Source organism: Phallusia mammillata, chromosome 3, assembly GCF_965637545.1.
Source record: "Phallusia mammillata chromosome 3, kaPhaMamm4.hap1.1, whole genome shotgun sequence".
NCBI lineage: Eukaryota > Metazoa > Chordata > Ascidiacea > Phlebobranchia > Ascidiidae > Phallusia > Phallusia mammillata.
Window position 1 is genome coordinate 26185931 of NC_137254.1, and position 17853 is coordinate 26203783.

The 17853-nt window shown below is 36.8% G+C and overlaps 1 protein-coding gene across 1 annotated transcript; it reads left to right on the forward strand.

Moving 5' to 3' along the window:
• The first annotated feature begins 1308 nt into the window (after window positions 1–1308).
• LOC145218934 (cullin-1-like) lies at window positions 1309–17642 on the forward strand. Its single transcript, XM_080086356.1, has 19 exons — window positions 1309–1390; window positions 1868–2058; window positions 2514–2613; window positions 4323–4372; window positions 4637–4835; window positions 5369–5536; window positions 6244–6385; window positions 7794–7957; window positions 8895–9057; window positions 9530–9660; window positions 10293–10480; window positions 10844–10916; window positions 11438–11569; window positions 12572–12766; window positions 13252–13383; window positions 13648–13755; window positions 14940–15046; window positions 15130–15235; window positions 15574–17642. Exons 2-19 carry the CDS (start codon window positions 2051–2053, stop codon window positions 15766–15768), a joined length of 2361 nt encoding a protein of 786 aa, XP_079942482.1. The 5' UTR covers window positions 1309–1390; window positions 1868–2050; the 3' UTR covers window positions 15769–17642.
• Window positions 17643–17853: the final 211 nt, after the last annotated feature.

The window sequence follows — 17853 nt, forward strand, 5'->3', positions numbered from 1 at the left end:
TGCACAACGTCTATATTATTAATACTTTTTTACACACCCCACACAGCTGTTACGTATTCCTCAATAGGCTACAACCCTTCGTTGTTCTCAAATGAATAATTTTGATGGTGTTAACACGAAAAATATTTCGCGCTGGGCTTAACGCTAAACAGCGTAGGGTTCAACTCCGAAGCAGTTTTTTTTTTTTAAAACGAAATAGCCTATGGGGTTCCATTTCGTTTTCGTTTAATGAATTGTTAACCTACCTACTTTTTTGTACGATGTAGCTGCAGCGCGTTTAGTCATGATCCACCCATTGTGCCCCCACCGTTTAGCGCACCATAATATTTCACCTGTTTTGCGATTGGACTCCCTGGTTTTAGTGTCACCAACGTGCTATCCTGTGATATCTACAAAGAATTGATTAAAATTATGATTTTCATGCTACATTTATATGACAATTGGCTAATTTGCAAGTCAATTAGGCTACCTGTTCATTTGCCGAATAAATCCATCAGTTAAATCCAAGGATATTTCAAAAGTGTATCGTTGCGATAGTTATAGGCTACGCGGTAGCCTAGTGGTCGGCAACCGCCGGGCGCGCGGCCCGGTACCGGTCCGCGACGAGTTGTTACCGGGCCGTATAATTTTTCAGGTTAAATGCTTTAAAACACTTTGTCTGTGTATCCCGGGGATGATAAACTAATTTATGCGTTTTTATTGCTAAATATTTGTGGTTTTTGGAAACCCGGTCCGCAATAAAATTTCAGTTTTAAAAACGGTCCGCAGTACGAAAACGGCTGCCGACCCCTGGGCTACGGTGTGTAAATTAATAACATTATTTAATAGTTACGGCTGTCTGCAATGGTATTCGTTCAGTTCTTGTAATTCAATATCGCTTGTTGGCTTCCAGGATTAGATGATCTAGAAAGCGAAAAAAACAACACATTATTGCACCTAACTCGTAGTTTCTCCATCGCCACCCTGCTGTTACACGTCACAGTGTGAATTATTTAGCCCTTTTTTAATTATATTACTAAATTGTGTGAGCAAATTATGCCTTCTAGTTTTGTAATTTCTTTCCACCTACGTAATAATTAACAACTATTCTGATTTCTATGAGAATATTTTATTGAGGACAAAACTTCCCAATGTTACAAAGTATTTTAATGAGATAAAATGTGTTTATTTTGCATTACCAAGAAAGATTGACAATGAAAAACTATTCAAATACTCAGTAGAAAGACATTTAATGACTTTGGTTTGTTTATTTATCCAAAACACAGAAAAAAAATCGAGCATTAAACCGCCAGTGGGCGACAACGTATGTAATTTAAACAAAGTAAAAAACGGGCAGGAGTGACGTTTTATCAAAGAACCCCAGTGGTGCGGTGGTTCATTGTTTGCAAAGGTTTGTCCAAATTGCTTTATTTTTTCTAATATCTGATAACCAGAATCTAAATAAGTCAGCAAACAATTTTTTTGTGTGTATGTGTTTGTGCGATTAATAGTTTTGTAATCCACCATTAAAAATAAACTGTGTATAGCTTGATCTGTATGTCCTGTTTACGTTTCTGTTTTTAGTATTTCTTTCTTTATTTTAGTAAAAATGTGCACGAAACTATCCTATCTGCTTTGAAGATGCAAATGAAAAGCTTAAGTTAGAGCAGAAATTCAAAATTTAGCTTGTATAAAACTTGCTTCTTTCTTACAACTATAAGCTCAAATTCTGTTAAACGTTTTAGTTTTAAACCAACTTAGGAAATAATTATTACTTTCATAGCAAGTAATCATTTCAAACCTACACAGTGCTTGTATTGTTGGTTTTTATGTTAACACAAGTATGATGCGAGGAACATTGATAAAATGTTTTTTTCTTTTGTTTTAGATTTGTGAGAATATTTCAATGTTTTGATTGCTAAACGGCAAGATAGGAAAGCGACGAAGAAAAAACTCGTCTGCTTCCTCAGCTTCAAATTCTTTAAAAAGTCTGAAAACAAGTCATCCCACTGGTGAAGAGCATTCATCAACTTCGTCAGTCAAATTGACGACTGCTGTTTCATCAGCGAAAATGTCTCGGTAGGTTTTCTATTTTCTTGTTCACATTTTAAATTTCACTTCCCACTGACTTGCTCTGCTTTGGTTTTGGCATTTTGGGGGGATTTTTTTTTCATTTTGGGGGGACCAATTTTATCAAATGAATATGACAGCATGCAAGCCCAGTCTGCAGAGTATGGCAGCTGCACTCGCGATTTTGTTTGAAAAAAAATGTTTGCACGCCAAGTTTTGGGGTTTGCACGTGAAAATTTTGCACCAAAGGCATTTAATTGCACCAAAGGCGCCTGCTGAAATTGGTCTTGCACGCGGACTTACAGGTCGTGCACGTGCGCACGCGGGACATGTAGGTCCTGCACGCGCGAGATCTCGTCGGGAACTGCCATGTTCTGCAGACTGGATGCAAGCGATGAACAAAAGTTTTGCTTTTCTAAATGTACGTTCGCATTTGTTGAAATAAAGTTATTGTATTTTCACAGACGTCCAGTTAATCATGGTAATGGTGGAGCAAACCCTCATGGTTTGCCATACATTGGTTTGGACCAAATATGGGAAGACCTGCAGCAGGGCATCAGACAGGTATTTATTGTTTGAAGTCTATTGAATTAATTGATAAGCTTACAAATTTTTTGCTGCACAAAGTCTTAGGCTACTTTTTGTTAGGGACCTTAAGGAACTTTTTACTTTTTGGTTTTGGCAGTTTAAACATGATTCATTATTATGGGTCCCCTTCCCTGAAGGGGACACATATTGTTTTTGTCCGTATTTTTTTTTCTTTTTTCTGTCTAACGCTGGTTTGTAACGCTTGTTTGGTCAAGAAAGCGTGCTTCAAATTTATTCAAATTTGGACAGATGTTAGTTATTAATCCGAGTTTGGTCCCCGGGAAATTTGACCCCGAATGACCCAGCGGTTCACCCACAGACCCCCAAAACGTAAAATTTTTAAACGCTCGTTTGTAACGCTCGTTTGGTCAAGAAAGGGTGCTTCAAATTTATTCAAATTTGGACAGATGTTAGTTATTAATCCGAGTTTGGTCCCTGGGAAATTTGACCCCGAATGACCCAGCGGTTCACCCACAGACCCCCAAAACATAAAATTTGTAAATGCTCGTTTGGTCAAGAAAGACACTGTAGGCAGAAGTCCCAAGAGAGTACGTTTACGAACAATAGGGCAGAGCGGGAGGGCTCAGCTTGACGTCGGACAGACGTTTTACGAGACGTCGTTTCGGTGATTAGAAATCAGCTGTTTTGCACAGCAATGCTATGTCGTTTTATTAAGTTATCACTCACATTTTCAGTTTTGGCAAAGGTTTCACACATATGACGTGATTTAAACCTAATAAGCGTGCTTCGGTTTCGTATATGTCAAGCAAAACTTAAGGTCAATTAGTAGGTATTACTAACACAGTTCAGAACTTTCTTTCGTCATAACGTAGCTTTTTTTTTTTTGAATCAAATACTCAAGGCATGTATAAATTAGGTCAAACGGTGTTGTTGAACACTAAGGACGGCGTGCTATTGAAAACGGTGTCAAAAGGTCAAACAGTCGTTTGGTGTGTGCACCCTAAAAGGTTACTACAGGTCAATGGTACTCGTTTTACGAAACAAAGTTAAATGAGAAACAATTTGTTATGTATACACTTGCAGCAAATCGCTTTTTAATTTAAAGTGTATGTAACACAACTGTTACAGCTTTCTAGAAAAAAATTGTGTTTAAAACCTGACCTTGGACGACAATATCTGGGTCAAAGCAAGAGATTAAATTATTTGTTTCGTTCTTTTTTAATGTTTTGTAATTATACGACAATAATAGTGCAAAAAAATACAAACAAAATTTTTTATTGTTGGGTTAATGCTTTCTAAAAATTTGTCCTTAAGAATCTAAAAATCACCGCAACATTTGTTTACCGTAAATCCGCACAAACACGCGTGTGGGGACCCATTAGTTTTTGTTTACAAAAACAATCATATGTGTAGATCGAATGATGTGTATAGTAAATTAGTAAATATTGTATAGAATATATAAAATGGAAGTATATCAGAAAGCCACCATTCTAGTTTATATTTACAATGCTATTGCACCTGAAAAACAAAAACATTTGATGCTATGAACAATAAACATTGATCTGCCCATAATTCCATTAAAACATAAAGTGTACAAATATATATTTGCACAAGTGTTATGTTACTATTACAGATGATGGTATAAGCACTTTTGCTGATGTGGTATTAGATTGTACCAAAATTTTGAATCAAAGATTTGATTTTAATTCTTTGTATGTTTGCAGGTTTATACAAGCCAGAGCATGGAAAAAGTCAGATATATGGAATTATACTCGTATCCTTTCGTGTATGTTTTATCTTCAAGTCACAATTGTTGTGTCATTATTCCTGAAGTTCCAAATAATGATTCGTAATCCCGTAAAAAAGTGTGAAACACAGCTCTTCCAAAGTTGATTTGATAAACAATACTAATACCCCAAAAGTACCATTGAATTATTTATGCAATTAAATGGATATTTGTGTAAATATTGTATTTGTTGACATTTCTAAAAGAAGGACATAGCCCTATAAATACTTTCTTTAACCTCGCTTCTGTCAGACATGTGTACAATTACTGTACATCAGTGTACAGAAGTGGATCTTCCAGACAGGGCCCTAATGCTAATGCAAGCCCATCATCTGGAAGGGGATCTTCTAATAAGAAAAATCCTGGGGTGACACCTGCCCATTTAGTTGGCATGGAGTTGTACAAAAAATTGAAACAATACCTTCAGCTATACCTCACTGACATTTTAAAGGTTGGTAACATTTGTCAGGGTAAGCACCATGTCATTAAACCTTGGTTTCAATTTTTTGTTAATGCTGAATCCGATTGTTTAATGCTGCTACAAATAATGGGATGCATAAATTTAGGCAACAGAAAATAAGGAAGCTGCAGACAGTTTACACTGTTTGAACCTGTAAGGTCTCATTAGTGCAGCTGGTGACAAGACATAGCCATATTAGCAGTGTAGCCATCTAAGGACGCACCAGTTTGTTAGGATTATCAGGCTGAAAGGCCATCCCACACCATTTCTCTTCGATGTGTGCACTGTCTGCAGCTAACTTATCACATATTAACTTGATATTTGTTGGACATAAAGATTCGCTTAGGATGTCATGGATTATATAGAACAAATAGTAATGCTGTATGTTGCGCAAATTGTTTGCTTTTGGTATGTATCCAACCCCATTACTTCTTGTAATACAGTAATATTAAACTAGCCCATATTTAATAGTTGTCCCAGTGGTACCATTGTAATTTTAAACTTTGGTCAACTTATTTTTGTAGTCCGGTGAGAATCTGCTTGATGAAGATGTTTTATTATTCTACACACACCGCTGGAAGGATTATCAGTTTAGCAGCCGCGTTCTTAATGGTGTTTGTGCTTATCTTAATCGCCACTGGGTACGGCGAGAGTACGACGAGGGTAGAAAAGGAATTTATGAAATATATTCTGTAAGTAGATATTTTAAGATGATTGGATTGTTTTTCTGTTGGTATGGCTACTTTGTTGCTCAGGGTCTTATGGCAAATAGAGCTGATAATAAATATCCTGTTTATTCATGATATTTAGTGCTTCTTTGTACTGATATATGACATATGTTTCTATATTGAATGTTTTTTAATTCAAAGATAAATCTATTATCAATTGGACTAAAAATATTTAAAATTACGTTTAAGTTGTAAAACCCATTTTTAATTTTGTGTCTTTGACTTGTGCTGATCATTTAATCGTGTTTATCCAATTTTGGTTTAGCTTTGTTGTCATTTATGGTTTTTAGCCAACCACTTAGAATCAAAGTTGGTAATGTTGGTTGCCAGGCAACCGGTTTGGCTCTGGTATTCTGTAATGAGTAACATAATTAGGGACCCAAAACAGGCTCAACTTTTCAGTTTAAATGTCTTTGTAAATGTGTCTTTTGATTGGTTGATTAGATCAGTGATGGCCAATTCTTTTATCTCAGTACTCTATTTTTTGTTCTTAAAAAAAGGGTTTTACAAAAGTTGTAGAGAATATTTATTATATATATATATAGTGACAAGTTGTTGATATTTATTTTGTTATGGCAGTTTCTCTTTTTTTTAAAAAAAAAACACACAAATCAAACTTAGATTGACCACCCTTACGTAGAATATGTTCTAATCAATATTTTAATATTCAGCTGGCGCTGGTTATCTGGAGGGAGAATCTTTTTAAGCCGCTACACAAGCAAGTAACCTCAGCGGTTCTCAACCTTATTGAAAAGGAGCGAAATGGCGAAACTATCAACACTTCCCTTATAAGCGGTGTTCTCAGATCTTACGGTAATCACTTTTGTTAATAGATAGCACAAACTGTTTGATATGTTATAAAAATTGAGTACATTAGTAGTTATTGTACAAGCTGGTACTAAATTGAAAAAATGTACAATTAGTCATTATGTTTCCAGAATTCAAGACACTAAGATTGTGAGCTGCCAGAAAGTACATATACATGTATAAGATATAGTAATATCCCCACTAACATAAATTTATGTCATTAAAAAGATAGCTTGTTAAAGAAGCAATCTTACTTCTTTGTTATCAGGATATCAGTTCATTAAAGTGCAAAGCAATATGTATGATTTACATGCAAGAGCCATGAGTAGAATATCACACTCGAAAGACAGCATAAAAGTCTTATAGTGACAGCAATTTATTTTTGGAAGATTATTAGATGGTTTAGTTTGTGGCTGTATCCTAAAACATTGAAAAGGACATAAAAAGCTATTTCCTAACTTGTAAAACAAATTGTTGTCAAGACAGTATACCACAACCCTTTTTAGCCAGGATTATTTTTTGGTTTTTGGTACTGGACGACGTTTTGCAGAATCAACCATTGTATTTGTATGTCATAAGGCCATAGGCCTACAAAATGCCCTATGGACTCATTTGAGTTTGTGGGTTTGGGGTTAAGAAACACTGGCCTCTTTATAACACAACTTGAAAAACATTTTCGACAGTCTGGATGTGTTTAAAAACTCCAGTAAACGCTAAAGTGTGTTTTAAAAATTGCTTTGATTTCTCATTAATAATATCTGACTAGTTGAAATTGGAGTGGGAGACGCTGAAGACATGAGACGAGTCAGATCGGCAGCTGTGCTTTCAAGAGCAAGCACTAGTAGCAGCACAGTGGCCAGCAATTCAGCAATAAGTTTAAATGTTCCACAGTCAGCAGAGAGAAATTCTCGACAGACAGAAGGTTTGGATAAAGTGCTTGAATTCATGATTTGACATGTTCACAGAAGCTGTTAAGAGTTTGAAACCTATCAGTTTCACATTAATGTCTGTTTGAGCTGTTTAGTGTAAACTTGAAACATAGCACAAAGCCAAGCGTGAAATGTGGGAAATACATTTATGTGCAAAGTCAGACTATATCTAGTTTTTTTCTGTGAATGCAATGGTGTCATGCAATAGCAAGTTTTTTAATTGTATGAAATTCTTATTTTTGCAAATGTAGGAATTTACTATGATTTTTACATGTTGATTGTAAATAGACATGTTTAGGTCTGTGAAGTTGATAAAAGACTCAATTTTAATTTATCATTGTACGGTTTAGCATCTACTGTACATTTAAAGGAGAAATGAAAATATTTGGAGTTGGGAACCAATGTAGTTTTCCAAAGAAGTGGCATTTTTTTGATGAACATTCCTAAACTACGAAAAACAACATAACAAAAACCATGTTTTTTAGTTGAACTTGGACTAAACGAGAACTCTCCGTTTAACCGCACAATCTCTCTGACTGTGTATAAGGAAGCATTTGAAGTGAGTTTCCTTGAAAATACGGAGCGTTACTACACAGCTGAGAGCCAGGAATTTCTTGCTCAAAACCCTGTCACTGAGTACATGAAAAAGGTTGGTAAAGTTTAATCACATCCCAAAAGAGGTTAACTTTGTATTTTGGGATGGTTATCCTACTCCAAGATAGTTAAAAATAAGATCTAGAACAGGGCTTCTCAAACTTTCTTGCTCTGCGACCCCTTTTTAGAAATGAAATTTCTGTGTGACCCTTTAATGCAGTGGTTCCCAAACTGTGCGCAAAGTGTGCCGCGAGATGTCATTAGGTGTGCCGCAAAAAATATTGAAATTAAAATCAATCAAGTAGAGTAGTAGTACCAGGTGCTTAGACCACTACGCCAACATGCTCCACGTCTCTGAGATGTTCAACTAGGCTATTTAACTATGAGAGTGACCTGTATAGCGGCTTTATGACCTCATAGTTAGTGCCTTTGTCAGCTAAAAAAATATTCAAATGTTCGAAGTGCGCCAATTAATTTTTGTTTTTTCTAAAATGCGCCTTAAAAGAAGAAAGTTTGGGAACCACTGCTTTAATGGGTATAGCCTATACATGTGAATGCTATTTAAACAATAAATTTATGCATGTATACCATTTATTGTGACAATGAAATAATAACGCATGTTGTTTCGCAACCCACAGTTTGAGAAGCCCTGATCTAGAATACTGAATCGTACTTTTTTACTTCATTGTTTTATCTACTGCACTTAGAATATGTGTCAATAACACTAAGAAATTATTATCAGAGATGTTTAAAAGAAGTATATATATGCAGTTGTGTTTTAATTACATAGTTGTGTGTGAATAATAGAAATTGTTACTGAACCCTTCAAAGACTTAGTTGTCATGTTTAGAAACACAGTAGAAACAGTTCAAAATTACCCTACTTTGAAATTGACCTTATGGATTCACATAGTTTGGGATTCAAATCCTCTAGATTTGCAATTTGAAATGCGTTTCCCTATTTATATCTTGTTTCATGCTTAATTGCAAAAGGCTGAAGCTCGTCTTACAGAAGAGGAAAGGAGGGTTCAGATTTATCTTCATGAATCAACTCATGAGCAACTTGCAAGAAAATGTGAACTTGTCTTAATCGAGAGACATCTTGAGCAGTTTCATTCCGAGTTCCAAAGCCTGCTAAATGATGACAAAAATGAAGGTACATTAGTGTGTTTGCCATCTGTATGTTGTATAATACAGCTTTAGCATTTACTGTTTCCTATTTGTGTTTTGCCGGTTCTGTTACAAAAAGTCCATTGACAGTAACCAGTAATGCTAACCAGTTCACTGATCTCATAAAAAATTGTTAGACGGTTCTATAGAACCGGTGCGAACCGACTGAATCCCACCACTGTGTGATATGTTTTAATTTTTGTATCATTAACTTTCTATTGTAGGTCAGTGTGGATTGACATTACAGAACCCTTTTTTATGAGTTTTGAAAAACCCAAGGGAATTACTGTTGCTTTAAATTGAGATGAATGCCATTGATTGTTGTCAATTTTTTATCTACATTGACCTAATGTCCTGATAATGTTTGTTTTATTATCTGCAAGTATACTCAGAAAGGCAATGATTATTATGAAATGATGAATAAAGGTACAGCTTATTATTTTATGATTTATTTTCAGATCTTGGAAGAATGTTTGTGCTTGTGTCAAAGATCCAGAACGGTCTCGGTGAACTAAAAAGTTTACTGGAGAAACACATACATTCTCGGGGCGATTCAGCTATTGAACAATGCTACACAACTGCAATTAATGTACGTAGGTTTTTAAAACAATCTTTTGTGTTTTTGTCCCAACTGACAAAGAAAATGAAGACCCCGTTTACAAATTATGTTTTGCTCAATCTACAATTTCAACTACGTTTATGTTTCATATTTTGGCCTGTGCTGAAATGTCAATATTTCAATTTTTGATTTACAAGTTTTTTTTTAAATTTACTAAGACAGTGTTTTTAGTGCTGGAAAAATATGTAAAAACGTGATAAATACTTTAAATAGCTCTGCAGCTGGGGGTGATAAATTTCACTTGACAGAAGAACATAAGTAAAAGACTTATGCTCACCAAGTAAACAAATTAGGTAGGGCTGAACAGAAGAGTAAATATTGAAAATCGTTTAGTCCTTAATTATGGGTCCCCTTCCACGAAAGGGACCCATATTGTTTTTGTCAGTGTTTTTTATTTCTTTTTTCTGTCTAACGCTGGTTTGTGAGACACGTTTGATCAAGAAAGAGTGCTTCAAATTTATTCAAATTTACAGAGATGTTAGTTAATAATCCAAATTTGATCCTCCTGAAGTTTGACCCCGATTGACCCAACAGTTTACCCACAGGCCCCCAAAACGTAAATTTTTTAAAACGGCTGTACTAACTAACATGTTTTCTCGTAGGACCCACCTTTGTATGTGCAAACCATCCTAAACGTGCATAAAAAGTACAATGCTCTTGTTGAGAGTTCATTTGACAACGATCCCGGCTTTGTCGCTGCCCTTGACAAAGCTTGCAGCCGTTTTATCAACAAGAACGCAGTTACCGTGGCAGCAAACTCCTCATCAAAGTCGCCAGAGCTTCTTGCAAGGTTTGACTGCTAGCATGGTACTCTTTTTCACGATGTGTATCATTTAACTAAGTTTGAAAAGCTTAAATGTGAGGGTTTTAAGCTTGGCCTCACATAACTGTTGTTGGGGTTTATGGTGGGATGAATTGATTTTAGGTAACAGTTTTTCTTACTGAGATGAACATAAATTCATAACTGGGATCAGACCTGAGGTGTTGATGCATACCCGCGATCAGGGCACATTTATGTATAAATCCTTCTACGCCAGGCCCATTCTTCCTCACTATTAATGTTTTCACTTTTTTCTCACAAAGAGTACACATTTCTGTTTGGGCATTAAAAGTTATGCACAAATATGTAAAGTTTTATTCTATTGCTTTGCAGGTACTGCGACACTTTGCTTAAAAACGGAAAAGTTTCCGAAGATGCCGAACTCGAAGCAACACTAAAAGAAATTGTAAGTCACGCAAAGTGTTTCTTCCCTCTAATAATATATCTGTACACATGGACGTATCCAGGACTTTTAAAAGGGGTGGGGGGCAACATCTTAATATGGAATTTTCCCCAATGTCGCTCTACGACGCCATTCGTTTTGCTTTGGAAATTTCCCTTACAAATGTGCTAGGCCACACTTAAATACCTAATTTTTACGTCAAACGTCCAATAGTCGTTTCGTTGCCTATTTCGTTTCTGATTTAAAACTACGCGATAAACGACAACGACAAAGTGCTTTGTTCAGAATTGCACGCCCCACTTGGACGGCACTGTGTTAGCAGTTAACTAACTTTTAGTGCATACATGTATCCCGAGGACAGTACCATTGTCATTTTACAAATGCCACACTGAGCAACTAAATTCGTACCGCTGTACTTATGTAATATGCAAATTTAACTAACAATCTTTCACACCTTTATGAGCCACCACGTTTTTCACGTTATGGAAATAAGCTCTTATTGGTGACCTATTAAAACATTACAGATGACGGTGTTCCGATACATTGACGATAAAGACGTGTTCCAAACTTTCTACTCTAAAATGTTAGCGCGAAGGTTGGTCCAACATACGTCAGCAAGTGATGACGCAGAAGCCCAGATGATATCCCGTCTCAAAGTAAGGAACCATCGTTTTTTTAATACTCATGTTTTACAACATAATGGCACTTTTTGATTTTTGATTGTTTTGTAATCAGCGTTTTCCGTTGTTTTTGTCTGTAACATTTAATAGTTGCAAAACATAGGATCATTCCTAAATTGTGTTTTTGGCCCATTCCAGTGGTATATAGTTATATCAAAACTTGCTCTACTACTCTTATTGTCCTGAGCAGCATGTTGCGCCAGTATTACTACAACAATTTAACCCCTAACATATCTATTAGGGATGTGCCAAAATTGCAAATGTTCTGTTTGGTCGAGCACCGAGCATCTCACTTTAATGCTCGGTGCTCGGCCGAGCACGCTCGGTGCATTATGACGTCACAAAAAATCCCCTTTCTACGTTTTAGCTCTACAAGGCCTCTTACGTCACCGGCGGTGTTTTATTAAGCTGTACATGCCTATAAAGTACGCGTTTTTCCAGCATCTACTGCATTTGAAAAATCATTCGTTTTTGTTCATAGACACCCTTTAGAACATTAGTTACATATGTTAGCAGGGCATGAATATGCAAATTTAATGCTCGGGTCAGTTTGCGCAACTGCTCGGCCGAGCACCGAGCATCAAAAATAGCGATGCTCGGTACCGAGTACTCGGGTTCTGGCTCGGCTCGGCGCATCCCTAATATCTATGTCATGTCAAGTATGAGGTTCCTGCCATGAAAGTGACCGACAGTGTTCTGTTTTTTTTCCTACTCAATGTCGAATACAGGGTTTGTTACAATTTTGCTTAAGATCAAGGTCAAATGTTTGCCTGGACGATTGTTAGACATCGTATGAACTTGTACATTAACATCTCAAGCTATGCATTGTAACCTTTTGTGCCTACGATAAACTACCAAGCTCTCTGAATAGCAGGCGACAGTTCTAAGTTACAGTTAAGAATGTGCAGGCAGTTGGTGCAATGGAGATGACCCCAAAGCTATGAAAACATTGTTATATTTTACTGTTTAATTTTGCAGCAAACCTGTGGATTTGAGTACACGTCTAAGCTGCAGAGGATGTTCCAGGACATCGGAGTCAGTAAAGATTTAAACGAAAATTTCCGGGGTCACCTGCAAAAATCAACGCCCCTTGACATCGACTTTACTATACAAGTTTTATGCTCTGGGTCGTGGCCTTTCCAACAATGCGTTGAATTTCGACTGCCTGTGGAGGTAAGTTGCCTGACTCCCCTTTACCACTTCTTTCAACTGCAGGCAATGGGATAAGGCTACAGCCTGAAAAACTTGTCAGGTTTAAGTAACACTCCATATTCAATCAGAGTTGTAAGGCATTTTTTGAATAAATCCAATAAGCTAAGTCGCCAGTTGCTGGACCTGACCTAATGTCAAACAGCCCTAAAACGCCTTGTTCAAGAACAATTGTCTATTGTGTTTGTTGTCTTGGTCTTTTCTAAGGCTTCAATGTATAGGCCTGTCAATCAAACATTCGGGCCTAAACAGGTTTCTCAAAAACGATTTAGATTCGGGCCGGGGTTCGGGCTCAAATTTCGGGCCCGTTTACAACGCTGTATTTATACAATTTTTTTTTCAATTTTAAATATTGGATGTATGGTGGTTATGCCAGCACATAAGTGGTTCGGCTTGCAAATTCATTAAGTGCTTTATGTAATTTGGTCTTTTTGATTTCTTGGTTACAGTTGGAAAAGAGTTACCAACGTTTTACCGATTTCTACGCACAACAACACACAGGGCGAAAACTCTCGTGGCTCTACCAGATGTCAAAAGGCGAAATCGTCACAAACTGCTTTAAAAGCCGTTATACCTTCCAGGTAAATTGATTTCAACATTATTGTACAATACACAGCAAATAAACCGGATTAACTTATTATATTTATAAGGATGAAACATTTTTTACACTTTTTTTAACTTTATCCTGTTGGGTGTTGGCCAATTTGCTCGAATTTTTGACCAATGCTGTAATAAATGGAAGTGTAAAATTGTGCATTAACATTCTGTAGGGTTGTTTAATTGCTGTTAATGTTTGCTTTAATATATCTGTACAAAATTTAAGTCAAAAATTATCTTATACACAGGCATCCACCTTCCAAATGGCAATCCTACTTCAATACAACTCTGCATCGAGTTACACTGTTCAACAGCTTGCTGATAGCACAAAGCTTAAGATGGACATTCTACTTCAGGTATAATGAACATTTCATTTGATACTAATAGATTAATTTTGAGTCCTCTTTCCTGAAGGGGACACACATTGTTTTTGTCCGTAGTTTCTTTTTTTCTTTTTGCTGTCTAACGTTGGTTTGTTCAATGCGTTTGGTCAAGAAAGGTTCAAACTTATTCAAATTTACACACATGTTAGTTACAATAGTTAGTGGTACAAATTTGATCCTCCTGAAGTTTGACTTGGGATGACCCAGTGATTCACCTACAGGTCCTAAAAAGTGAAGTTTTATAGCAGCTGTACTTTAAAGTACATGATCCAGGTGTCCCTTTTTTTGGTGCTGTGCAACGCTTTTTCTGTATTTTGCGAACTGCTTGCAAGCTAGCTAGTGAAAAAATGTGGCTAAAAAATTATGAAAAGAAATGTGAATTGCCACTTCAAAAAGCGACAATTGCCTAGTTCATATCGGTTCTGCACGACTTTTTAGTCTTACAGCAGTCGCATTGAATAGGCACATTTATGTAAATGATTCAATTTTACAGGTTGAAATAAAGCGTTAAACGTTATGTAAACTTTGCTCATGTTTTGCGTAGTGTACGTATCGTGTCTGATAGGAGACAAAAATGACGCTGCAGTGACAGGTTTTGTTTACCCTGTGACATTTTTTTAGTTCTCTACGTCACTTGTGCGCATTAAACCCAAGCGATGAGAACGATGACAATTACGTAACTTAGCAATCGTTCAGTCTGTTATGTTATGCTTTAAAACCTTAAATATAATGCCTGAAGGTTTGTACAGTGTAGGACAAATGCTTTAGTGAGGCCAATAGAAGTATTTAACTTTATAATTAGATCTTTAGAATAAACCCTTACATTTGCATAACTGGCGAATTTCGTCATAAAATAGCCCCTTTTTAAAGATACAATTCCAAAACATTGCAGTTTTTTAAAAAAATAGGGAGGTATTGTGAAGCGACGTTATTGGATATTAGAATAAACCAAAACGCAGAAAGGCCAAACACTAGTTATTACCGTACCCGTTTTTTTTTACCCAAGCAAACCCCTTCGCGAAATATAAATTTATATATATATTCCTTCACCTAAATCTGACTGATTCTGTTTAGCCAAGGATTTTATCGTCCATTAGTTTTGCTGTTTTGTTTATAATGGTGTTTTTGCTATAATTTGGTAATGTTTTATCATGTAGGTGCTTCACCATCTGCTAAGATGCAAAATCCTTCAATGCAAGGATTCAGTAGAGATTGTGGACCTGAAACCGCATAACGAAATTGAACTTTGCTTGGCCTACAAAAGGTTAGCCTATCTTATATGATTTAGGCAATGTTTTTGGTTGGTCACTGACGATAATTTGCACTACATTGCTTTCTTCGCTACAGCAAAAAACTGCGCGTGAACATCAACAAGCCGGTGAAAACAGAACTGAAGCAAGAACAAGAAGTCACCCACAAACACATCGAGGAAAACCGGAAAATGCTTATCCAGGTCAGTTGGCGTGGCTAAAAAGATAAAAATGTTGTTTTTTTGGTTACTATCTAAAACACTGCAACCCGTTTATTGTTACGTCGTGCTTCTATGACGTCATATGTGACTAGTTAACCTGACATCGGTTTTAATTAAAAAAAAACATTTTGGCCCATTGTTGCTCAAAACAAAAAGCCCTTTAGTAGATATGTTATGTTTAAATGTATTGTTCCTAGCAATATTTCAATGTATCATTCTTAGCAATATTTCAAAGTAATTTTTCTTGTAATATTTCAATGTATCATCTCTAATATAGCGCTACTTTTATTCAACTGTTTACCCTACCTCTCACATTTCAGGCTGCCATTGTGAGGATCATGAAGATGCGAAAGCAGCAGAAACACCAGCAGCTTCTCAGTGAAGTCCTAGCTCAGCTCTCTACACGCTTTAAGCCTCGAGTCCCGGTCATTAAGAAGTGCATTGACAGTCTTATTGACAAGGAATACCTGGAAAGGGTGGAAGGAGAGAAAGACACTTACCAGTATCTGGCCTAGCGAGGGAACTTCCCTCCTTTTCTTTGTCACGTGAGGTTTACTTTTCACGTGCTTACAAAAATCGTAACCTGTTTAGGGATAGGAAAGATTTTGAATTTTGTCTCAATGTAAGGTTTCTTTTTCGGCAAGTGTGGCTTAATTGCTATGGCTTAGCTATCTACTACCCTGACTACTTGAACTACCGTTACACGGAAAATACATTATGCCCAAAATGGAAATTCAATTCGAAAGATCCATTTCCATTTCGCCTGTATTTCTGTTCTGCCCAAGCGGTGACGTTGTTTTGTTTCGCTGACGTCACTTTATGACGCGCACATGCAAGGTAACGTATTCCGTTACAGAATACACATGTTCTGCTTGACGAATGGCTGAGCATCTGTAAAATCGATTTTCAGCAGCCTTGCAATGTACGAAGGTTGTAAAAGCGGTGTTTAATTCACGTCGTAATTCGGGTAAGCAGCCTTATGTACATTTCACTTCCAACAATGGCAGTGATTCACGAAGTTATACGATAAACCTCAAATCTGTGCCTAGCCAAAATCAACGTTTTGTGCACTGCCTATAATCTACGTGGGCATTGTATTTAATTTCGTGTTGTTTTGAACTTACGATAATACCGATAAAGTTCAGGACTGTTTCTTTGTAGGCACTCTGCGTTATCTTGTTTAATTGTATAACCTAAACACATTAAAAGGATGTACCCACTCTTCGCAAGCCTGTGGGAGGCGCATATTTAAGCAATAGGCGCGAATAAAACAGGTAAAAATCGGTGGTCAGTTCACTGAACCGTATTGTGCTACTCTCATATGCCTGGTACACAGTGATCTGTGTCAGTGTCATATAATAACTGGTATGATTGATTTTAGCAACATCAGGGTTTGAAGGCATTGGCCCGCTTATTGCTACTGTTGCTAGTACAACTTTACCACTTTCGTTCATGACTATTAGCATTGTTGTTTTATTCTCTCCTTGCTGTTCAAAATTATATTTTGCTCGCGTTTTCATATCGCACACATGGTGGGAATTTGTATGTAAACTGTTCGCATTTGCTCTTCTGCATCCTCAGTGACATAGGATATGGCATCGAAGGTAAATGGTTAAAACTTCACTTAGCCTTTTCATTTTGTGTCTACTGAACCCTCTTTGTTTAGTTTCAATTTTTGCAGTGTGTATTACCCATGACCACCGTAAATTTTGACACACATTGTTATTAGTTACAGTCGCATCTAAATACCAACTCAATTATAATTCCTATTTCCTTTATCTCCTGTCTCGTTATCTCTTTATTAAAGTCTGCATTCGCAGGCATTGTGGGCTTCATGCATATTTAGATAACCAAAATCAGCATACCTAAAAAACCTATTTCAGCTCTAAACCTCTAAATGAATACCTTCCCCAGCACCATATATAGTTAATTTACATACTTGTGTTCAAATTTAAAAGAAAACACCAAGGTCCAAAAAACACTGTGGACACACCCTAGCCCCACCCCTGTCGCTTCGTTTGTCACGTTTCGCGTACATCTCTTCCTTTTAACTGTTTAAATTTCCAGGTGGCGTTATTTCTGTCTATTGCTTCTGTGTTGCGCCACAAATGTCCCCATACCAGGTTTCAGCTATGCCTGACCCTGAATGCTAATTTGCGACCCTTTGAGGTCAATTTTAGGCCAATTGCGAAGCCCTTTGCAGTCACTGACATATTGAAACCCATTTCAAAAGCCCGACGAACTTGTTATTTACTTCATGGTCATGCGGACCGATTGTTTCGTACGGCTCTGTTGCTTTTCGTTGAGTTAAGTTGGTTTGCGTCCAATCAGCGCAACGTATATTTACTTTCGTGCTTGTAGTAATAAATTTTTGTTTCCAGCTTCGAAAGCGTCGTGGCTTGGTTACACTTTGTAGCTTCACAAGGTACAGAAAAATCAACATGATAAATCTCTGCAGCTTTACAGTTCTTAAAGATTTGTTGATCCGTTCCGCACTAGCAGCTTGTTGTGCACGTTTGCGTGACACTTGTTGCACGGCTTCTAAAATCACCAGTTTGGCGAGGAACACCGCCTTTTTTCATACATTTTATCGCCTGTAG